Source organism: Cololabis saira, chromosome 2 (assembly GCF_033807715.1).
Source record: "Cololabis saira isolate AMF1-May2022 chromosome 2, fColSai1.1, whole genome shotgun sequence".
NCBI lineage: Eukaryota > Metazoa > Chordata > Actinopteri > Beloniformes > Belonidae > Cololabis > Cololabis saira.
This window is the reverse complement of record NC_084588.1, coordinates 44046753-44064024: the sequence shown is the minus strand read 5'-3', so window position 1 is coordinate 44064024 and position 17272 is coordinate 44046753. Positions and strand designations below refer to the sequence as shown.

Here is a 17272-nt window from a genome sequence, read left to right as displayed (position 1 = left end):
CTTCCTTCCTTCCTCCTTTCCTTGTTTTCTTTCTCCCTTCCTTCCTTCCTTCCTTCCTTCCTTCCTTCCTTCCTCCTGCTCTATCCTTCCTTCCTTCCTTCCTTCCTTCCTTCCTTCCTTCCTTCCTTCCTTCCTTCCTTCCTTCCTTCCTTCCTTCCTTCCTTCCTTCCTTCCTTCCTTCCTTCCTTCCTTCCTTCCTTCCTTCCTTCCTTCCTTCCTCCTGCTCTATCCTTCCTTCCTTCCTTCCTTCCTTCCTTCCTTCCTTCCTTCCTTCCTTCCTTCCTTCCTTCCTTCCTTCCTTCCTTCCTTCCTTCCTTCCTTCCTTCCTTCCTTCCTTCCTTCCTTCCTTCCTTCCTTCCTTCCTTCCTTCCTTCCTTCCTTCCCTCACACGTGCGTTGTGCGTGGATTTAACACAGAACCATAAATCAGCTTTACACAAAAACGTCATCAACGGGAATTTATCGTTTTTACCGCGAGATGACAAATTCTTACCGTGGGGAATTTTTTTGACCGTTTATCGTGAACGGTAAAATATCGCCCATTCCTAGTACGCAGCATGTTTACTCCCATAAGAAGAAAGATTTTTAATACGAAACGTGGAAGCGTGTGCATCACTGCTCACCGTTCCTCCACTTTCTGCTCCACTTTGAACACAGGATGAACGCTGCGTGTGCAGTCACCATAAGATGAGTTTGCCATTTTGACGAAAGGACATACTGGTAAACAAACTCCTTCAGAGCACTTTATTTATGAAAAAAATTATCTGTGTTGACGCAACAACATTTCGTCTAATGAGACACTTTCATGTCTCTGGGAAGCAAAAGGCAAATGTGGTTATAATTCATTGAGGGCACTTGTGTCGACAGGTTTCTGCAGCTCCCACACAGATAAGACCAGTGGAAAACTGGCTTCCCTTCTTAAGGAAATACAGTACAAAGCAGTGCACATCCCACCACACAGTCCTGACATTAATGAAACTTATTGACATAATTCCCGAGAAACAAATCTGCTGCGAGAGCATTCTGCTTCTCTGATAGCTTCAGAGAGTGATGTGCCTCCTTAAAAGGCTTACTTAGGAGCGTGAAAGGGTACCAAATCAAATTAATATATTTGCACTAAAGACGCTGTTTTGCAATCAGTCACAGGCTGCTGCAGCCCCTGCACAGACCAAGGCCACTTCACTGGAGATAAACCAAATCCGACTTGTTTTCTAGTATATTCATTTGCTTTTAATCTAATTGGAGAGTTGCATAAAAGCGGGATTTCAGCCTCAGTAAGCTGCTTCTTAACAATGTGAGTCAACAACACAAGCAACCCTGACACTGTGTGATTAACAGGCCAAAAGCTACCCACACCTCTCCAGAACATGCACAATGTTACACAGTTGAAAAACAAATCACACTATGGGCCTGTCATATTCTTTTTACTACTACTACTACTACTATCATTTATCCAAATCGACTTACATTTTTATATTACTTCCTTCCTGCTGCAAAGAAAGCTGTGCGTGTGTGTAAAATTATATATCATAATAAAATATTCTAATTACACATTCACTTTTACGCTGCTATCCCTCTGCTTAAGCAATGTTTTTTATTTTATTTTTTTTGTGTTTTAATTACTGTTACTACTTTTGTAATTTCTTAATTTTTCCTGTCGGCCATAGAAAAGCACCAATAAATAAAATGTATTATTATTATTATCATTATCCATGCGCTCCAGCATCAGTTCTGCACATGTCTCCCTCTGAAACAGCTGCACTGCAGGTGTTAACTTATTTATTCTGCACCCATCGCTCTTTAAGATGTAGACCACAAAATGTGGGTTCTTCTGATCTCTTCCCTCTTGCCCATGTGGAACGACACACCAGAGTTTTAGGCTGAACTATGTACCACAAGTCGGCGGGAAAACTCAATCTATTTTCTACAACCCACAAATCAGATATGATATGTGGTTACATTAAAAAAAAAAAGATTGGGGAAAAAAGTACTTCATATATCTTTGCAGCCAGTATGAACCCAATATATCTCATGTTCATTCTCATCAGCCTTAAATTAATATATTGTTCATACATCTATTTTCATTTTCGGGGCTGCAACATATTCCAAAAAACATTTACAAATCACCATATGCACAGAAATGACTATTGTTTCTATTCATTTATAGACAAAGCACGGCTTCTACGTCCATCTTTGCTCCTCAGACTCGTCATCCTTTCATGGCTGCTGCATTTGCATCAAATCGTCATTACCTTCTCCTGAGGGGTACAGTACAATAGCAAGTTCAACAAAGCCAGGCTTTCTAAACAAAGGCACTAAATACTAAAACTGCAATCAGAGATAACTGGGACTACAATGGGGCTCATCAAATAAACTTGTCAACTCCAGCTCTCCGCTCTCGGCTCTGTGCCTCCGCACACAAGACCAAATGGAGCATTTAAACATCATGTGATGCTTCTCTGCACAAAATTCACTGACCTCCTGATGCCTCATTCATAAGAAACGCAGGTCGTGTGGAAAAGTGTGCAAAATATGAACATTGTAAAAATAAATGATACAATGATGGTATAATTCACAAACAATTGATGAACTCTGGCAGAAAATCTTCAGTTTAGTGCAGAACAGCATGTGCTTCGGCTGAAAGCTTCCAGATTTCCACACTGCTTGAAAGAAAAGAAAGAAAAAAAAACAAAAAAAGCAGACACTAACATAAAACATTTTATCGTTTGGATTTTTATTGGATTATTTATTTAATGAAGTTCTCAAGGGGGCCACACACACACACACACACACACACACACACACACAGCTATAACTGATCCCTATTTAACCTTCTAAATATCCTGGGTAAAGTCTTACTCATTCTCCAGATTATCCTATATTATTTGTTTTTTGGAGGAATTAGGTGCGTAAAGTGACAGAATCTGCTCAAAAGAGCAGAGCTGATCCCAAACTGTAAACATCCAATATGTTCAAATGTCTTTGAAATCCTTAAAGAGTTGATTCCTGGTTCAGGTAAAACACTGCAGGACCGACTATTTAATCAATCCAATGCTACAAAGAATAAATCAACACTGTATTCTGATTAAATCTGACAAATAAAATCTTACTAACAGAGATTTACGATGACGGTTAAATTATTGAATTTCTGAGAGTCATTTTATGATCTGCTCCTGCACACGCCCCTGACCCTGTAAAGTATAAAAAGAAAATGTATGTATGGATGGACGGATTTTATGATCCGATGTTTATTCAACATCCAACAAGTAACCTTGTATCACGATGTAAGGGTTTGACCACTGGAGAAACCAAAAGAAAAGGGAAAATAGACAATCATTGAAAGAATGTACGGACAATGTATTGCAAAACTTTGCACGTACTGTCCCCTCGCTGAAGGAGGACATGGAGGCAGCATGACTTACAACGGTGATCTAACTCAAAGAGAGCCACCGAAAATCAAACCACTGAAAATCCTGACATTTACCCACTTTTCTTGCTCGATAGTGCTCACCTCTGTCGATGTCACCTCTTCGTTTTTCTCTGTCATCTCTTTACTAGCATTAAATCACCACAGTGATAACGTTTTTGGAATGTACTGAAGGCAGGAAATACATAAATGGATACATGATAAGAAATCAAATAAAAGCTGATGAAATAGAAACGTGAAAAGGTTTTGGTTTGTGCTCTCTGCTAAAAGACTATCCCAGCTTGTTTAGTTTTCATTCATTCATTCATTCATTCATTCATTCATTCATTCATTCATTCATTCATTCATTCATTCATTCATTCATTTTTTCCACAATCATCCCAAATGTTTCTGTTGTGGGGTACTTCCATCCTGTTCAGGTCCTTGGGTTAGGGGGGCGGTGGGGACTGAATCCTACCCCAGCTGTCATCAGGCACGCGTTCATCACACAAAGACCACACAAAGACAAACAATCCTGCACACTCACTCCTTTAAACAATTGAAAATCACCAATCAAACCGAAGAGCGTGTTATTCGACAGCAAGAGGAAGCAGGAGTACGAGAGGGAGAAAACCCACAAAGGCACTGAAAGAACTCCACAAAGAAAGACGCCAATCAGAAGTCGAAGTGGGAATTCACTATCTGTGAAGTGGCGGTGCTAACCACCTCTCGGATGGAACAAAAATGACTAAATCCTAAAATAGATGAGGCAGAAATTAAAAGATATGTGGAGTTTATTCTTCACATCACCACGGTGAGTGTGGCTATTCTGCTTTTTGTACATTCAGTTCAGGTATCCTTTACATGCATATACATAAATAAAAACACTACACATGCAAAAGGCACAAATTACACAAATGAACACAGAAAAAAGTTTACTACTGTTCCTTCTGAGTGCTCATCCAAATGAAGGTTCCTAACAATCATAAGCTTGCAGACAATCACAAGGAACCTTGAGAGGTTGTTTGTACTCAAATAAAACACCCTCAGGAAGTTAAAAATAGATCCCTTTTCTCATTTTTCATAGCTGCCATGACAGCTGCCGCTCCTCTTGTCTATATTCAATGCAGAGGAAAGCAAACTACAGCTGAAATCAGAAATGTGACGCATCCTCCATGCACAACCACTTAAATACAAGACTCCGTGTTCAGACGCAATCCACATTATACTTACCTTCTTTTGCATTTAAGGCTAAATAACACCTTAATTCAAGGAATGCAGGCTTCTGCCACCGTCACCCAACACTCTAGGGACTAATACTAATACACCATTTGGTATACTGCAACTACAGTTCATGGTTACAATATGTCAATATAAAAATAACCATCAATCCATTTTCTAAGTACTCATATGTTTTTAAGGGCCTTTATACAAAAACAGAACAAGGATTCATTGTACACAAGAGTTTGTTTTCAAATATACCACCAAAAACAAGCTGTAAGTTCTGGCGACTGAATCAAAAGTGTGTGGAACGACTCATTTTCACTTTTCATAAACATTCGTTATAGTTGAATTTTTACCCTAAAAAGACCACAGGAGACAATTTTTAATGAATAAAAAGGCCATAAGACTTCACGGTGAGTATGGTGACAAAAAAGCTAAAATACCCCCATACCATTAATTTGTTGTCAAGCTAGCAGTATCCTTTCTACGAGTACGAGTATTAGGGCCAAACCAAGACAAAAAGAAATATAGGAAATTACGAGAATAAAGTCATAATATAATGAGAATAAAGTCGTAAAATTACGAGAATAAAGTCATAATGTTGCGAGAATAAAGTCGTAATAGAATAAAGTCGTAATATTATGAGAATAATGTCGTAATATTATGAGAATAAAGTCATAATATTACAAGAATAATGTTGTAATATTACGAGAATAAAGTCGTAACATTACGAGAATAAAGTCGTAATATTACGAGAATGAAGTCGTAACATTACGAGAATAAAGTCGTAATTTATGAGAATAAAGTCGTAATTTATGAGAATAAAGTCGTAATTTATGAGAATAAAGTCGTAATTTATGAGAACTCTAACAGGAAGAGCAGTCTTCTCCCTGTGTTAAAATGAGGAATATTGAGCATTTTGTGAAGTTATATTTATATATTTATAATATATTTAATGTTACGACTTTATTCTCAAAATATTACGACTTTATTCTCGTAATTATACGACTGTATTCTCATATTATTATGACTTTATTCTCGTCATTTCCATTTTTTTTGTCTTAGTTTGGCCTTAATACTCCGTCGTACCTTTCTGTCAATAGAATCCCTCAATATCAAAATAAAAAAACAATGACTCAACTGTGCTTCACTCGTTGTTCATCCATTCCAGGCAAACGAATCACGCAGTGTGCCTTTTACATTTTTGAACAAATGAACGTGCAGCCTCACTTTTCAATACATTCCTAATGTGCTTGCTCGTGTCTCAAGATGAATGAATGCATCTTTTGTTTAGCACCTAAGGTGGTGGAGCTTGTCCTGAGGGACCTCCTTCATGGAAACTCAATCCGCTCAGCCACTTGAGACCTCCAGTGGAGACAGAAGATGAGGCCGGTGGGTCAGCACCACGTGAAGGTGCGCTTAATACGCGGCAGATATTTAAGATTAAGTACTTGACGACACGGTTGGAAAAATCCAATTTCCTTTCTCTGTCCCCCCGTCCCTCTGTGACAGATTTATTGGCAGTGTTTCTGCAACATACAGTAAGTGGTATGGCTGAAGAGTCAAGAATAATTCAGGTGAGACGGTGAAATGTCGGAATTTATAAAATATGATAATCCTCTCCACATGTGAATGAGCGATTTGTCCTCAACATGACTACGCCATTTCCCCCCAACGAGCACTGTTCTGAACGAGTACGGAAAAGCTTATTCATATCTTTTTTTATTTAAGAAAATGGCAGTGGCCTGAAAAGAGGAAAAATTTAATTTTCTCCCCGGTGTGCAAACACACTTTTTCTGACCTTTATGATGGACATGGAGGCTTCTTTCTCCCTTTCCACAATTCTACAGCGACCACAAACGCCACAACTGTCTATAATGGATTCCATAAGATAAAAACCGGACATGACTGGAAAAATAGGGCTTTAGGAGATAATTCACAAGCAGAGAAGCTTTGATTTTTAAAATTATTCACAGAGCAGGGAGGAAAACAAGCGGCAGTCCCTCAGTAAACAACGCTAGACGTTTTGTGATGTTATACAAGGATGTCTTGATTGAGGCTGGAAGTGCTGCAGCCTCAGATAACCTCTGTAATGAGGATGCACTGCAATCGCTATACAGTAGCTCGCCAACGCTGGCAATAGGGCCGCCGGGTGGAGTCCCAAACTTCTGCCATCACCAAGTGGCTTCCAGCCTCTCTGGGCAGGTTAGTACAAGATGAGTAAAGCTGCGGTATACCGAGCTGGGTGAAGGACAATTAACAATGGATTTCCACAAAAACCTCCCTGCGTAACACCGCTACATGCAATCACTATTTTTCACAATTTCCGAAATCCAGATTGCTCAAGTTGAAACAGCCAGGAGGTGTTTACCTGGGTTTATATTTCAGCAAGCAAAGCAACAGCCAGAATATCAAGCCTGCACAGAGGGGGCGAGCGCAGACTTGTCAAGTTAAAAAGGGAATGTCACCAAGTTGTAAACACTTCCTGTTAGGAAGCCAGCACTTCCTTAATCCTGGAGTGACCAAGCCTTTCCTTATTTTAAACCAAACAACTGCAGATAGCGGTTTGTATTCTTTCCCCTCTATTCCTACCTTTTCAATAGCTAAAAATAATATAATAAAACACCCCAGTTAAATATTGCCACGTGCAAATAAATGGGCCACAGTAAGACAGACAAAAACAGTTTTTTGTTTGTTTGTAGTTTTTTTTTTTTTTACTTTAATCGCCGCTCATTCACAGAGGGCATGAACTGAGAGTCTGCAGCCCACGCAGAGGCAGTGAAGGTGGTCAGCTTCCTGGTGGGCACTCAGATCACAGGCTAGATGGAAGTCTGGCTGCCTCCCGCAGTGTGGCGCAAAAACAACATCCTGCACTCATCCAGGAGATGAAAAGACGGCCGCTCTCTATCTGCACGGCCTTAACATCAATCCGATGCAAAACTAACCATTTAATTAAAGTTGACATGCACAACATTTTTACAAAAAGAGTACAACGATTTATTCAGCAAGTTGTTGTTTTTTTTTTTAATGCATCTGCTTCATGCAAATTCTCTCTCTCTGTCTCAGAAGGCAAAGAAAGTTCCTTTTAATCTGTGCGAGACTATCTGCCTGCAGACCAGCACCCCCCTCCTTCTCTAGACTCAGCTGCACACACTGTCATTAAACAAAACAGAGCCATGTGTCTACAACTCTCCAGCGGCCAGGGCTGCAGCAGCAGTCTGCAGGCTAATTGTGACCTGGTGGAATCATGTGACCAATGTTCCGGCGCAAAGCTAGAAAAAGCAAACTGAGCAACACAAACACAGGCAGACTCCATCGGGACTCTTTAAACTGGAGAAAAGGCTCCCAGATGGAGGGAGGAAAGAAAATAAGCAAACAATGGCTAAAGGCCATCATTTCCCAGACCTATAAGTTTGTTGCACATGTTGTGGATGGTAGTCCATAAAACTTAACCATAACTGGTCCCCTTTTATGCCTGATTACAGTGCCATGATTTTAATCTAGAAGGATTTGGGGATTCACTAAAATGGTATATTGCTAAAAGAGCCAAAGCTTTCTTTGTTTGGCTGAACAAGCATTACTTCCAGTGCATCTTCCACAACATGACTTCATCCCGTTTTGGGAGAGGCGGAGCTTAAGCTGGTATGAGGTGAGGCTCTGTGCTCCTTCCTTCCTTTTGAAAGGAAGCCCTTTCAGGAATCTTGTTCGGGTCAAGAATGTGTTAAAATGCTCTTCTGTCACAGGCGGCAGGACACGGGAAACGATTTGAAAATGAAATATTCTCCGAATGAAAAGTGATCAGGATAATCAAGACAAAATGCTTTCGCTTTTTCAAGAAGCTCAGGAAACGCTTGGCATTCTTTGACACCTCTGTGGCTGGTGGGTAAGACAGGATATCAAAAATCTCACAGCTATACCAGCTATAAAATTTCATGACAACAAAACCGCAGTCTTGCTTTGACTGTTTTGACCAGCAATAGCAACACACATACATTGCAATTTTGCAACAACTAATTTTCATTAACAAAATAATTACCCACTGACTTGAAAATTCACAATGTGGCAACCACTGATTATGAAAAACAACAGCTGCAAGTTCCAAAACATACATAACTCAAGCTTTCACACAATCTGCTGATTATTTCAACCTGCACATAAAGCTGTCATGTCGGTGAAAAATGACTTGCAAACATTATACTGTATGTCTCCATTAGAGCTGCTGTATTCCCTGTATGTATTTAATCAGTTTGGCTATTTCAAAACACTCACTGCTATGACTTATCTTGAAAATGTTTTAGTATAAACAGCTTTATCAAAAAAAGTAGAACATCAAGGCCATAACCTACAGGGCTCTTTACATCCAGTCAGGCTTTTTATCAACTTCACCAGTCTAATGCAAAGAGGCAGATTTCAGCAACTCTAATGGACGCTATAACAAAGAATTATTATGTTTCCATCCATTTTCCGGCCCCCTTAAGAAAAGTACTCTCACGGACTCAGGTGATATTGATGATTTTGCTTGATATTTCACCTGTCACTGGCAGAGATGAGAGTGTGACCTTCCGGCGGGATGCATTTACGAATAAAAACTCCGCTGATGCTTGGAGTAGCAGGGTGAAAAGCTAAGTGGAGATAATCAGGATGTTGGGAAATTAAGCTGAGCAGGGTTTCGGCCATGCACAGACGGAAGCGCAACCGGCAGCCTATTCAAACAAGCCCACTCTACCCACACTCGAAGAACGTAAGCTGGAGAGCGATGCATCATCTCAAGTTTGGTCTGATCATTACAAATCCCAACAAGGCTCAGATGTAATCAATGGAGGAAAAGGAAGCAGATGAACAGCACTTGCAAAGACTATATTTGCCTGGCACTCAGTGCTTTATCTTTCCCTCAGGTGATGCAACAAATCACAAAAAATGTGATTAAAACAAAGAAGACAACACATTTGCTGTTTATGAAGAAGGTCTCTACCATCTACTGGATAGAAAAGTTGATGAGGCAGCACAGGTCCCACCTGCCTGTCTCTACGGAAACGTTGCAGCCTGGAGGTTCGTACCGGCTAGCCAGATGGCAGGACTTTTGTAAGCAGACAAAGAACAATAACCAGAAATCTCTTTACAAGTAAAACACCAGATGTTCTCTGGTGCAGGAGTTGTGCAACACTTTGCTTCGGGGGATAGTTCAGAAGTCGTGATACATGGGACACTTTATTTATGCCTTCAAAGACGCCCTGTGTACCGCAATCTAATGTCATGGCTGACATCAGACTTAACTTTCTGACAAATTTCACTAGAGGACAACATTCTTGAGTAGGCCTGTGTTGAAAAAATCGATTTCCCAATTCTAAATCGATTCTCATATTAAGTCCTAAAAATCGATTCATATGTCTAAAGATCGATTTTTTTGATTTTTTTTTTCTTTTATTTATTTATGTATTTTTTTTCATCATTACAACTTTTGGTTATTTTTTTGTTTATCCCCAAAAAAGGAATGTTTTGTTGGACACGAGAATAACTGGTGCCATGGTTTTGCCTTTGAATATGTTTAAAGGTATGAAAACATTAAAGTGTTAGGTTATAACTGCATAAATTGTCTAGATTTAATTACTTTATATACTGTCTTGGGATTTGCAAAAAATGCTAAAAACCAAATGCTCAAAAAATTAAAAACCAAAATAGACCGAAAATGGAACAAATAAAAACGGAATGTGGGGAAAAAATAAAACCGATTTCATCCGTCTCTGTTTCCTCCCTGGATCTGTTTGGTAATTCTGACCCACATGATGTTTCTGAAAGCAGTTCTATCAGCATTCTGGGAGCTGATTGGTCCTTACAGCATCATTAGCTGCCAATACTTGCTGTTTAATCTCAATATAATACTAGTATTAATATTTTGCATAACTACAGTCATATAATTCATGCAACAGCTCAAAAAACAGTTTTAATAACACTAACCCAAATCAATATCGGAATCGAATTGAATCGGATCGAATCAAATCTTGATAATCGATTCTGAATCTTAAGAATCGGAATCGAATCGATTCTTGACATTTGAATCGATCCCCAGCCCTATTCTTGAGATATACTCTAAGATTTACACGAGCCATACGGGATCATAAACATAATATTCTTACGAGGTTCATCATGACTGACTGACATAATCAGTCAGGTCATCTAAGGAGGTGGACAGAATAACAAAAATGTATTTTTTTAAGCCTCTGACTTTGCCTGGGAGTCCCATCATGCAGCGTTCATCTATTGATGGACATGAAAGCTTGTTTGCGGTATCACTGGGGTCAAAGAGACCCTGAGCCCTGAAGGGAGCCAGTTCTGCAGTTTCCCAGGTGCACAAACAGATACAGACGATTAAGGGCGGTGCGTCGCCGGGATGCTGCAGCGTGTCACTCAGCTTCACGCAACTGCTCTTGTTTACATATTTTTGAGCGGGAGCCCGTCATCACTTTCTGACGTCCTTGACAGAAGTTAGTTTAGTGCTGAGTAGAGCGATGAGCTGGGAGATGAGGCCTTTAATTAGTTTGAAGGCAGGATGATAATTGATCATCTCTCCCGGCTAACTCGTCCATGAAGGACTCGGCATCATTAAAAACAAAAGGCATAACAATATCTCGGTAACTCCAAAGTAACTAGGAGGAAAGTCGCTTAATTGACATCAGAGCCAAGAAAGAGAGCAAAAGGACGCAGAACTCGTGCGATGTTTGGTGAAACTTGACACACGTGGAGATAGAAAAGCAGCTATTACGGTATCACTGCATGAAACACATCTAGCAGGCGTTTTCTCTGTGGATGTTGCTGGATAGAAACGGAGGGAAGAAAATTCCCTTGATGCCACTATTGGCATTTCAGGCATTAGGTGAGCAGTGATATAATTAGCATTCATGAGTCAAGTAATTAAAACGTCAATGTAGCAAAGCAGTGCTCTTAAGACCCTCGTGTGCTCTTTTGCTCGGTCTCTCTCAGCAGTCAGCATTTCTGCAGTCGGGAAAATGTCTGTTAAGACTGTCCGGGAAGTGCAACAGGCTGTCCAGATCTCCGTCTTAGTTTGCAGCAACACGGTGCCAGAAAACGCAGCATGAAAACTGTTTCAACATAGCATCCCCAAACAAGACCTCTGTTGTTGAAAAAAAACAAACATTAAATGCTCTTTAATACGTTATTTTTATCTAGGTGAATATCTGGACTGAAACTGAGTGTTTCCCTCAGCGATTTTCTGTTTTTTCTGGGTTAGTTTTGCTATTGTTTGTATTGTATGTAGGACAGGCATTTATATAAGCACTATGCTTCTGCTTGTGCCTTTTCGGTCACTATTTTTCGATAATGTTTGTGTTCAATGTTTGTAGAGTGAAGTGACTGAATAAAGAATTTCAATCAGAATCAATCAGTGTCTAACTTACCAAGAATAGGACTTGAGAAATGATCCAGATTTTACTAAATGTAATTAAACATGCATGCAAAAGGGTCAAAACACAAAGGAGGCATCTTGATGCAGAAGGACATTGAGACAAAGGAAGCGTAATGATTTTAAGGCATAAAGGATGATTCATTCTTACGATTCGAGTCGACAAAAGCATCTTTAAGGTCAGTGTTAATCTTTTTTGAGCAGACTACCAGTCTGCACACTTAGCTGGGCCAAGGCTATACTTTGCTGCTCTCAGCAGTTCCGGTTTAATCAAGTGGCCAAGGCTAAATTTTCCACCACGACCTCGTCCACCCTTTCAACACTCACCTGGACGAGCCCTCTAAAAAGGATGTACAAAGACATCCTGACCAACCAACGCTCAGCTTCCACACAGACCGTGAGCCTTACAAAAGGCTGAATACAAAACGGAATAAAATACGTCTCCGAGACAATTAAAAGGATGAACGTCTGAGGGTTGTCTTCCTACTGATTTTCTCCTCAACAGAGACATTAGAGGAATAGTTAAGTGTGAAATGAAATAAACATGACACCAAACCCTGCAGTTTGTTTTTTTAATCAAGCATTCCTGCTGCACCAGCCCACCCACCCCCTCCCTCCAATGCTGCACCATTTTTGTTCAGCCTTCATCACCTGACAAAAAAAAAAAAAAAACAACCTTAAACCCTTCTCTCGACGTATTGCCTGAGCCTTCCAGCTGTCAGTACTGATTTAGCTCGTCCATAACATCATTCATACTGCGCTGGGTGTGGGATATTTGGCTCCTACTATTCTATCAACTGCCTGTCTGCTAAAGCCATGTGTGCACTTGATGAGAGAGACACATTACAGCCACATTACAGCCACAGAGGCAACTATATTTGCTGACTTAACGAGATTCAAATAACCTTCAGTTAACAACAGACAACTGCAATCTGTTTGAGCAGCTGCCGGTGGCATCAAATTGGTTGATACTGATAATGCAAATTTGTGCCATTCTTAACAGCTTACACAGACTACCGAGTTCATGAGGGGCAGGTAAAAGAGAGTCATTGATACTGTGAGAAAAGCAAACACCGTAACGGAATACAATTTCATGAGCTTTTTTTCTGAGTTCTCAATTTCGGCGGCGACGACAGCAACAGTTGTGTTTTTTGTGTCGTCAAAAGTCTCCCTCCCGTGCCACATTCTTGTGACAGGCTGCAGACACTGATGAATATAAATAAAAGTGTTGAACCAAGACCAACTGCGAAGCTGCCACATGTCACACAAGACGGATGCGAAAAGCACAAACAAGTGGCGCTTGAAGTAACAGGAAGGTGAAAGGCAAAGGGACCACAAAAATGTCAATGCACAGTCATGACTGACGCAGGATCTGAGGGGAACACGGCTTGTTTTTTAACAATGCACCGTGTATTCAGCTATGCAGAGACTTAAAAACTTTCTCCGGCCGGATCAAAGTCATCAAGTAGCACCTCTTTAACATCAGCCAGTGACACCAACTACCTCCGCTTTCCCCAAATGAACCCAGAGCATGAATTCCTTTGAAGCCAGATAGCAGATCTGTGCTCCGAGGCATGGCCTGCCTGTCTCTGTCTCCACGTTTGCTTTGGGCATGTTCAAAAAGTGGAGGTGTAACATTTGTTTTGGCTCACATTATGTGACCAGAGAGGATTAAATTAGAACCGTGGCCTGCATGCACAGGGTCATCAGAGGAAGTGATTTCAGCTCGAGGGAACATTAACATGTAAATTCACTGAATTGATCCAATAATTAATTATTATTAAAGTTAAATTAGAGGCATGGATAAGACCGGATCACAGATAAAGCTTTTAAGCTGCTTTTTCACCTGCAAAAAGTTATCTCAAAAGTGTTTGTTTTTATTCCTAACTAGTCTGTTTAAGGCATGTAACAGTTACAGCAGTCACAGTGCAGCAGGTTAGGTATTAGACAGGCAGGGATGTCGCAACTCCAGTGGACTTACTGCTGCTGCTGCTGCTGCTGCTGCTGCGGTCGTGATAACAAGTTCTGCCAGTTGTAACGATTCATACCTTTCAGCAGTTGGTCAAGTGTCTTGTAAACAGAGCACCTTTTCTTTTAGAGAAGGGGTGAGTCGTTGTGATGTAAAACAACTGTAATTATGTGGTTTAGTTTCACACAACAGGAAAAAGAAAAAGAGAGGCATTCGTTTTGAACTCATTCAAATAATTAAAGAAAAAGTAGTCCCTCTCCACACTGATACAAATATTGTGCTTGATCTACTTAAATAAAATAAGTCAACTTTTTGCATGAGATTATTATGTAGATCAAGAAAGACTAGTCTTTGTATGAACTACTTAATTTTTTGTATGTAAATAATACATTTTGCAAGTACAGTCAACTTAATTGTGTTAAGTTTACTTTATTTATTAAAATTAAGTTGACTTTATTTACCAAAATTAAGTTGACTTTACTTGCAAATGACTTTTGTACTTACTAAAAATTAAGTAGTTTATACAAACACTAGTCTTTCTTGATCTACATAAAAATCTCATGTGGAAAAAGTTGCCTTAATTCTTTAAAAGTAGATCAAGCAAGATATTTTTTACCTTGGTGTTCTACTTCAACAAATAAAACATGTTTCATCTAAACGTTGGTCTCCCCAAAAGAATAAAATTGTTAGAGAAAAAGTAAATACAACAAGATCATTGCTTGTTGTTTGTGTGGAAATGAAAAGATTGCCTGGGATAACAGAAATACACAATATCTTTTTTCTTGAACAAATGCAGATTTAAGGCTGATTTATGGTTCCGCGTTACACCAACGCAGAGCCTACGGCGTAGGGTACCGCGGCGACGCACACCATACGTATGCGTCGCCGCGTACCCCACGGCGTAGGCTCTGCGTCGATTTAACGCGGAACCATAATTTAGGCTTAAGTTCAAAACTAGACATATTCATGTAAAGCAACTAAACTTAATTTTGAATTGTTAATATCACAGATTTAAATACGTTATATTTAAACGCACCTTCTCCTTGTCGTGGTCCGAGGGGGGTGAGGTGGGAGACTTTCCGCTCCCTGCAGGTACAGCCTGGGAGACGGCCACCGCGCCGGGCGCTCCGAGTCCCCCGCTCTTCTCCACCGTCTCCACCTTGATCAGCCGGTGCTTCGGGGAGACGAACTTGATGTCCGGCGAGCCGACGGCGTTCAAGCCGGGGCCGTACGGGACGGTCGTCCCGCCGGGGGTGTTGTACGGGTCCTCGAAGTCCAGCTCCTTCTGCAGCTTGTAGGCAGCGAGGATGTCCGGCTGCGCGGGGCTGCTGCATGGGAAGGTGGTGGCCGTGCCGGGCGCACCGGGCACCCCGGGGTGACAGTACCTGTAGTCCGGCTTCGGGGGCGCCGGAGGAGGAGGTGCTTTGGTAGTTTTGAATCCTAGGTGCTCCTTGAACCACTTGGCCATTCTGCCAGTTCATTGCTGAATAAAAAAAAGTCACTGGATGGTAAGTTCAGTCCCAGTCAGAGCCCGAGGAGCGCACCGGTCCTGCTGGGGTCGCGGTGCGTCTCCGGCGCTCCGTGGAAGAGGAGGAGGAAGAGGAGGAGTGTGAGCAGCCACGGGCACTTTCTGATCAGCCCGAGCGCAACTCTGTCACTGTCACACACACACTTGTTTTGTCTCTGTTTCTCTCCCTCCCTCTCCCTCTCTCTCTCTCACACACACACACACACACTTACACACACACGCAGCAGAGCGTCGGTGACTGCCGTGGCTCGAACCACGTCAGGTTTCCAGTCCGCGCAACACGGAGCTGGTTCAGGAAGAGCACACGCCCCCCACAACCTGCCCTCCATACCTGAGAACATTCACTGCCACCTACCGGACTGACTCCCCAAACTTCGCTCACTAGACCGAGTAAAACGGCATAAAGACTAAATTATGGTTCTGCGTTGGTGTAACGCGGAACCGTAAATCTACGACGGAGTATTAGGGCCAAACTAAGACAAAAAATAAAAAATAAAGTCATAATAATATGAGAATAAAGTCGTAATATTACGAGAATAAAGTCGTAATATTAAATATATTATAAATATATAAATAGAACTTCACAAGATGCTCAATATTCCTCATTTTAACACAGGGAGAAGATGCTCTTCCTGTTAGAGTTCTCATAAATTATATTCTCATAATATTACGACTTTATTCTCATAATATTACGACTTTATTCTCATAATTTTACGATTTTATTCTCATAAATTACGACTTTATTCTCATAATATTACGACTTTATTCTCATAATATTACGAATTTATTCTCATAATATTACGACTTTATTCTCATAATATTACGACTTTATTCTCATAATATTATGACTTTATTCTCATAATATTACGACTTTATTCTCATAAATTACGACTTTATTCTCATAAATTACGACTTTATTCTCGTAATATTACGACTTTATTCTCGTAATATTACGACTTTATTCTCGTAATATTACGACTTTATTCTATTACGACTTTATTCTCGCAACATTACAACTTTATTCTCGTAATGTTACGACTTTATTCTCGTAATGTTACGACTTTATTCTCATAATATTATGAGTTTATTCTCGTAATTTCCCCTTTTTTTTCTTAGTTTGGCCCTAATACTCCGTCGTATAAATCAGCCTTAAGAAGCTGGGAAAAAAATCAATTCATTCACTTTGTTGCGTGGACTTTTTGAAATGTGTCCAGAATTATTACAGTATCTGAGGTACAACTGTGACGTCATCGCCAGAATTAAAGTTTTTTTTTTTAAACTTATTGTTAGCCCCTGACTCAATATACAGGACTGTCTCAGAAAATTAGAATATAGTGATGAAGTCCTTTATTTTCTGTAATGCAAAAATGTCATACATTCTGGATTCATTACAAATCAACTGAAATATTGCCTATCTCAAAAAATTAGAATATTCTGGGAATCTTAATCTTAAATTGTAAGCCATAATCAGCAATATTAAAATAATAAAAGGCTTGCAATATTTCAGTTGATTTGTAATGAATTCAGAATGTATGACATTTCTGTTTTTTTAATTGCATTACAGAAAATAAAGAACTTTATCACAATATTCTAATTTTCTGAGACAGTCCTTTGTTGCGTGGACTTTTTTTTAAATGTGTCCAGAATTATTACAGTATCTGAAACAAGAGGTAGAACCGTGACGTCATCGCCAGAATTAAAGTTTTAAACTTATTGTTAGTCCCTGACT

General features: G+C 40.1%; 1 protein-coding gene across 2 annotated transcripts in view; it reads right to left on the bottom strand.

Moving 5' to 3' along the window:
* The window catches only part of zgc:158464 (uncharacterized protein LOC791139 homolog), a 141634-nt gene extending 125932 nt beyond the window's left edge, over positions 1–15702 (bottom strand). For both annotated transcript variants that reach the window (XM_061746246.1, XM_061746247.1), the window contains exon 1: positions 15052–15702. In XM_061746246.1, the coding sequence (XP_061602230.1) occupies positions 15052–15483 (432 nt within the window). In that variant the 5' untranslated portion in view covers positions 15484–15702. The remainder of the gene's footprint in view (positions 1–15051) is intronic.
* Positions 15703–17272: the final 1570 nt, after the last annotated feature.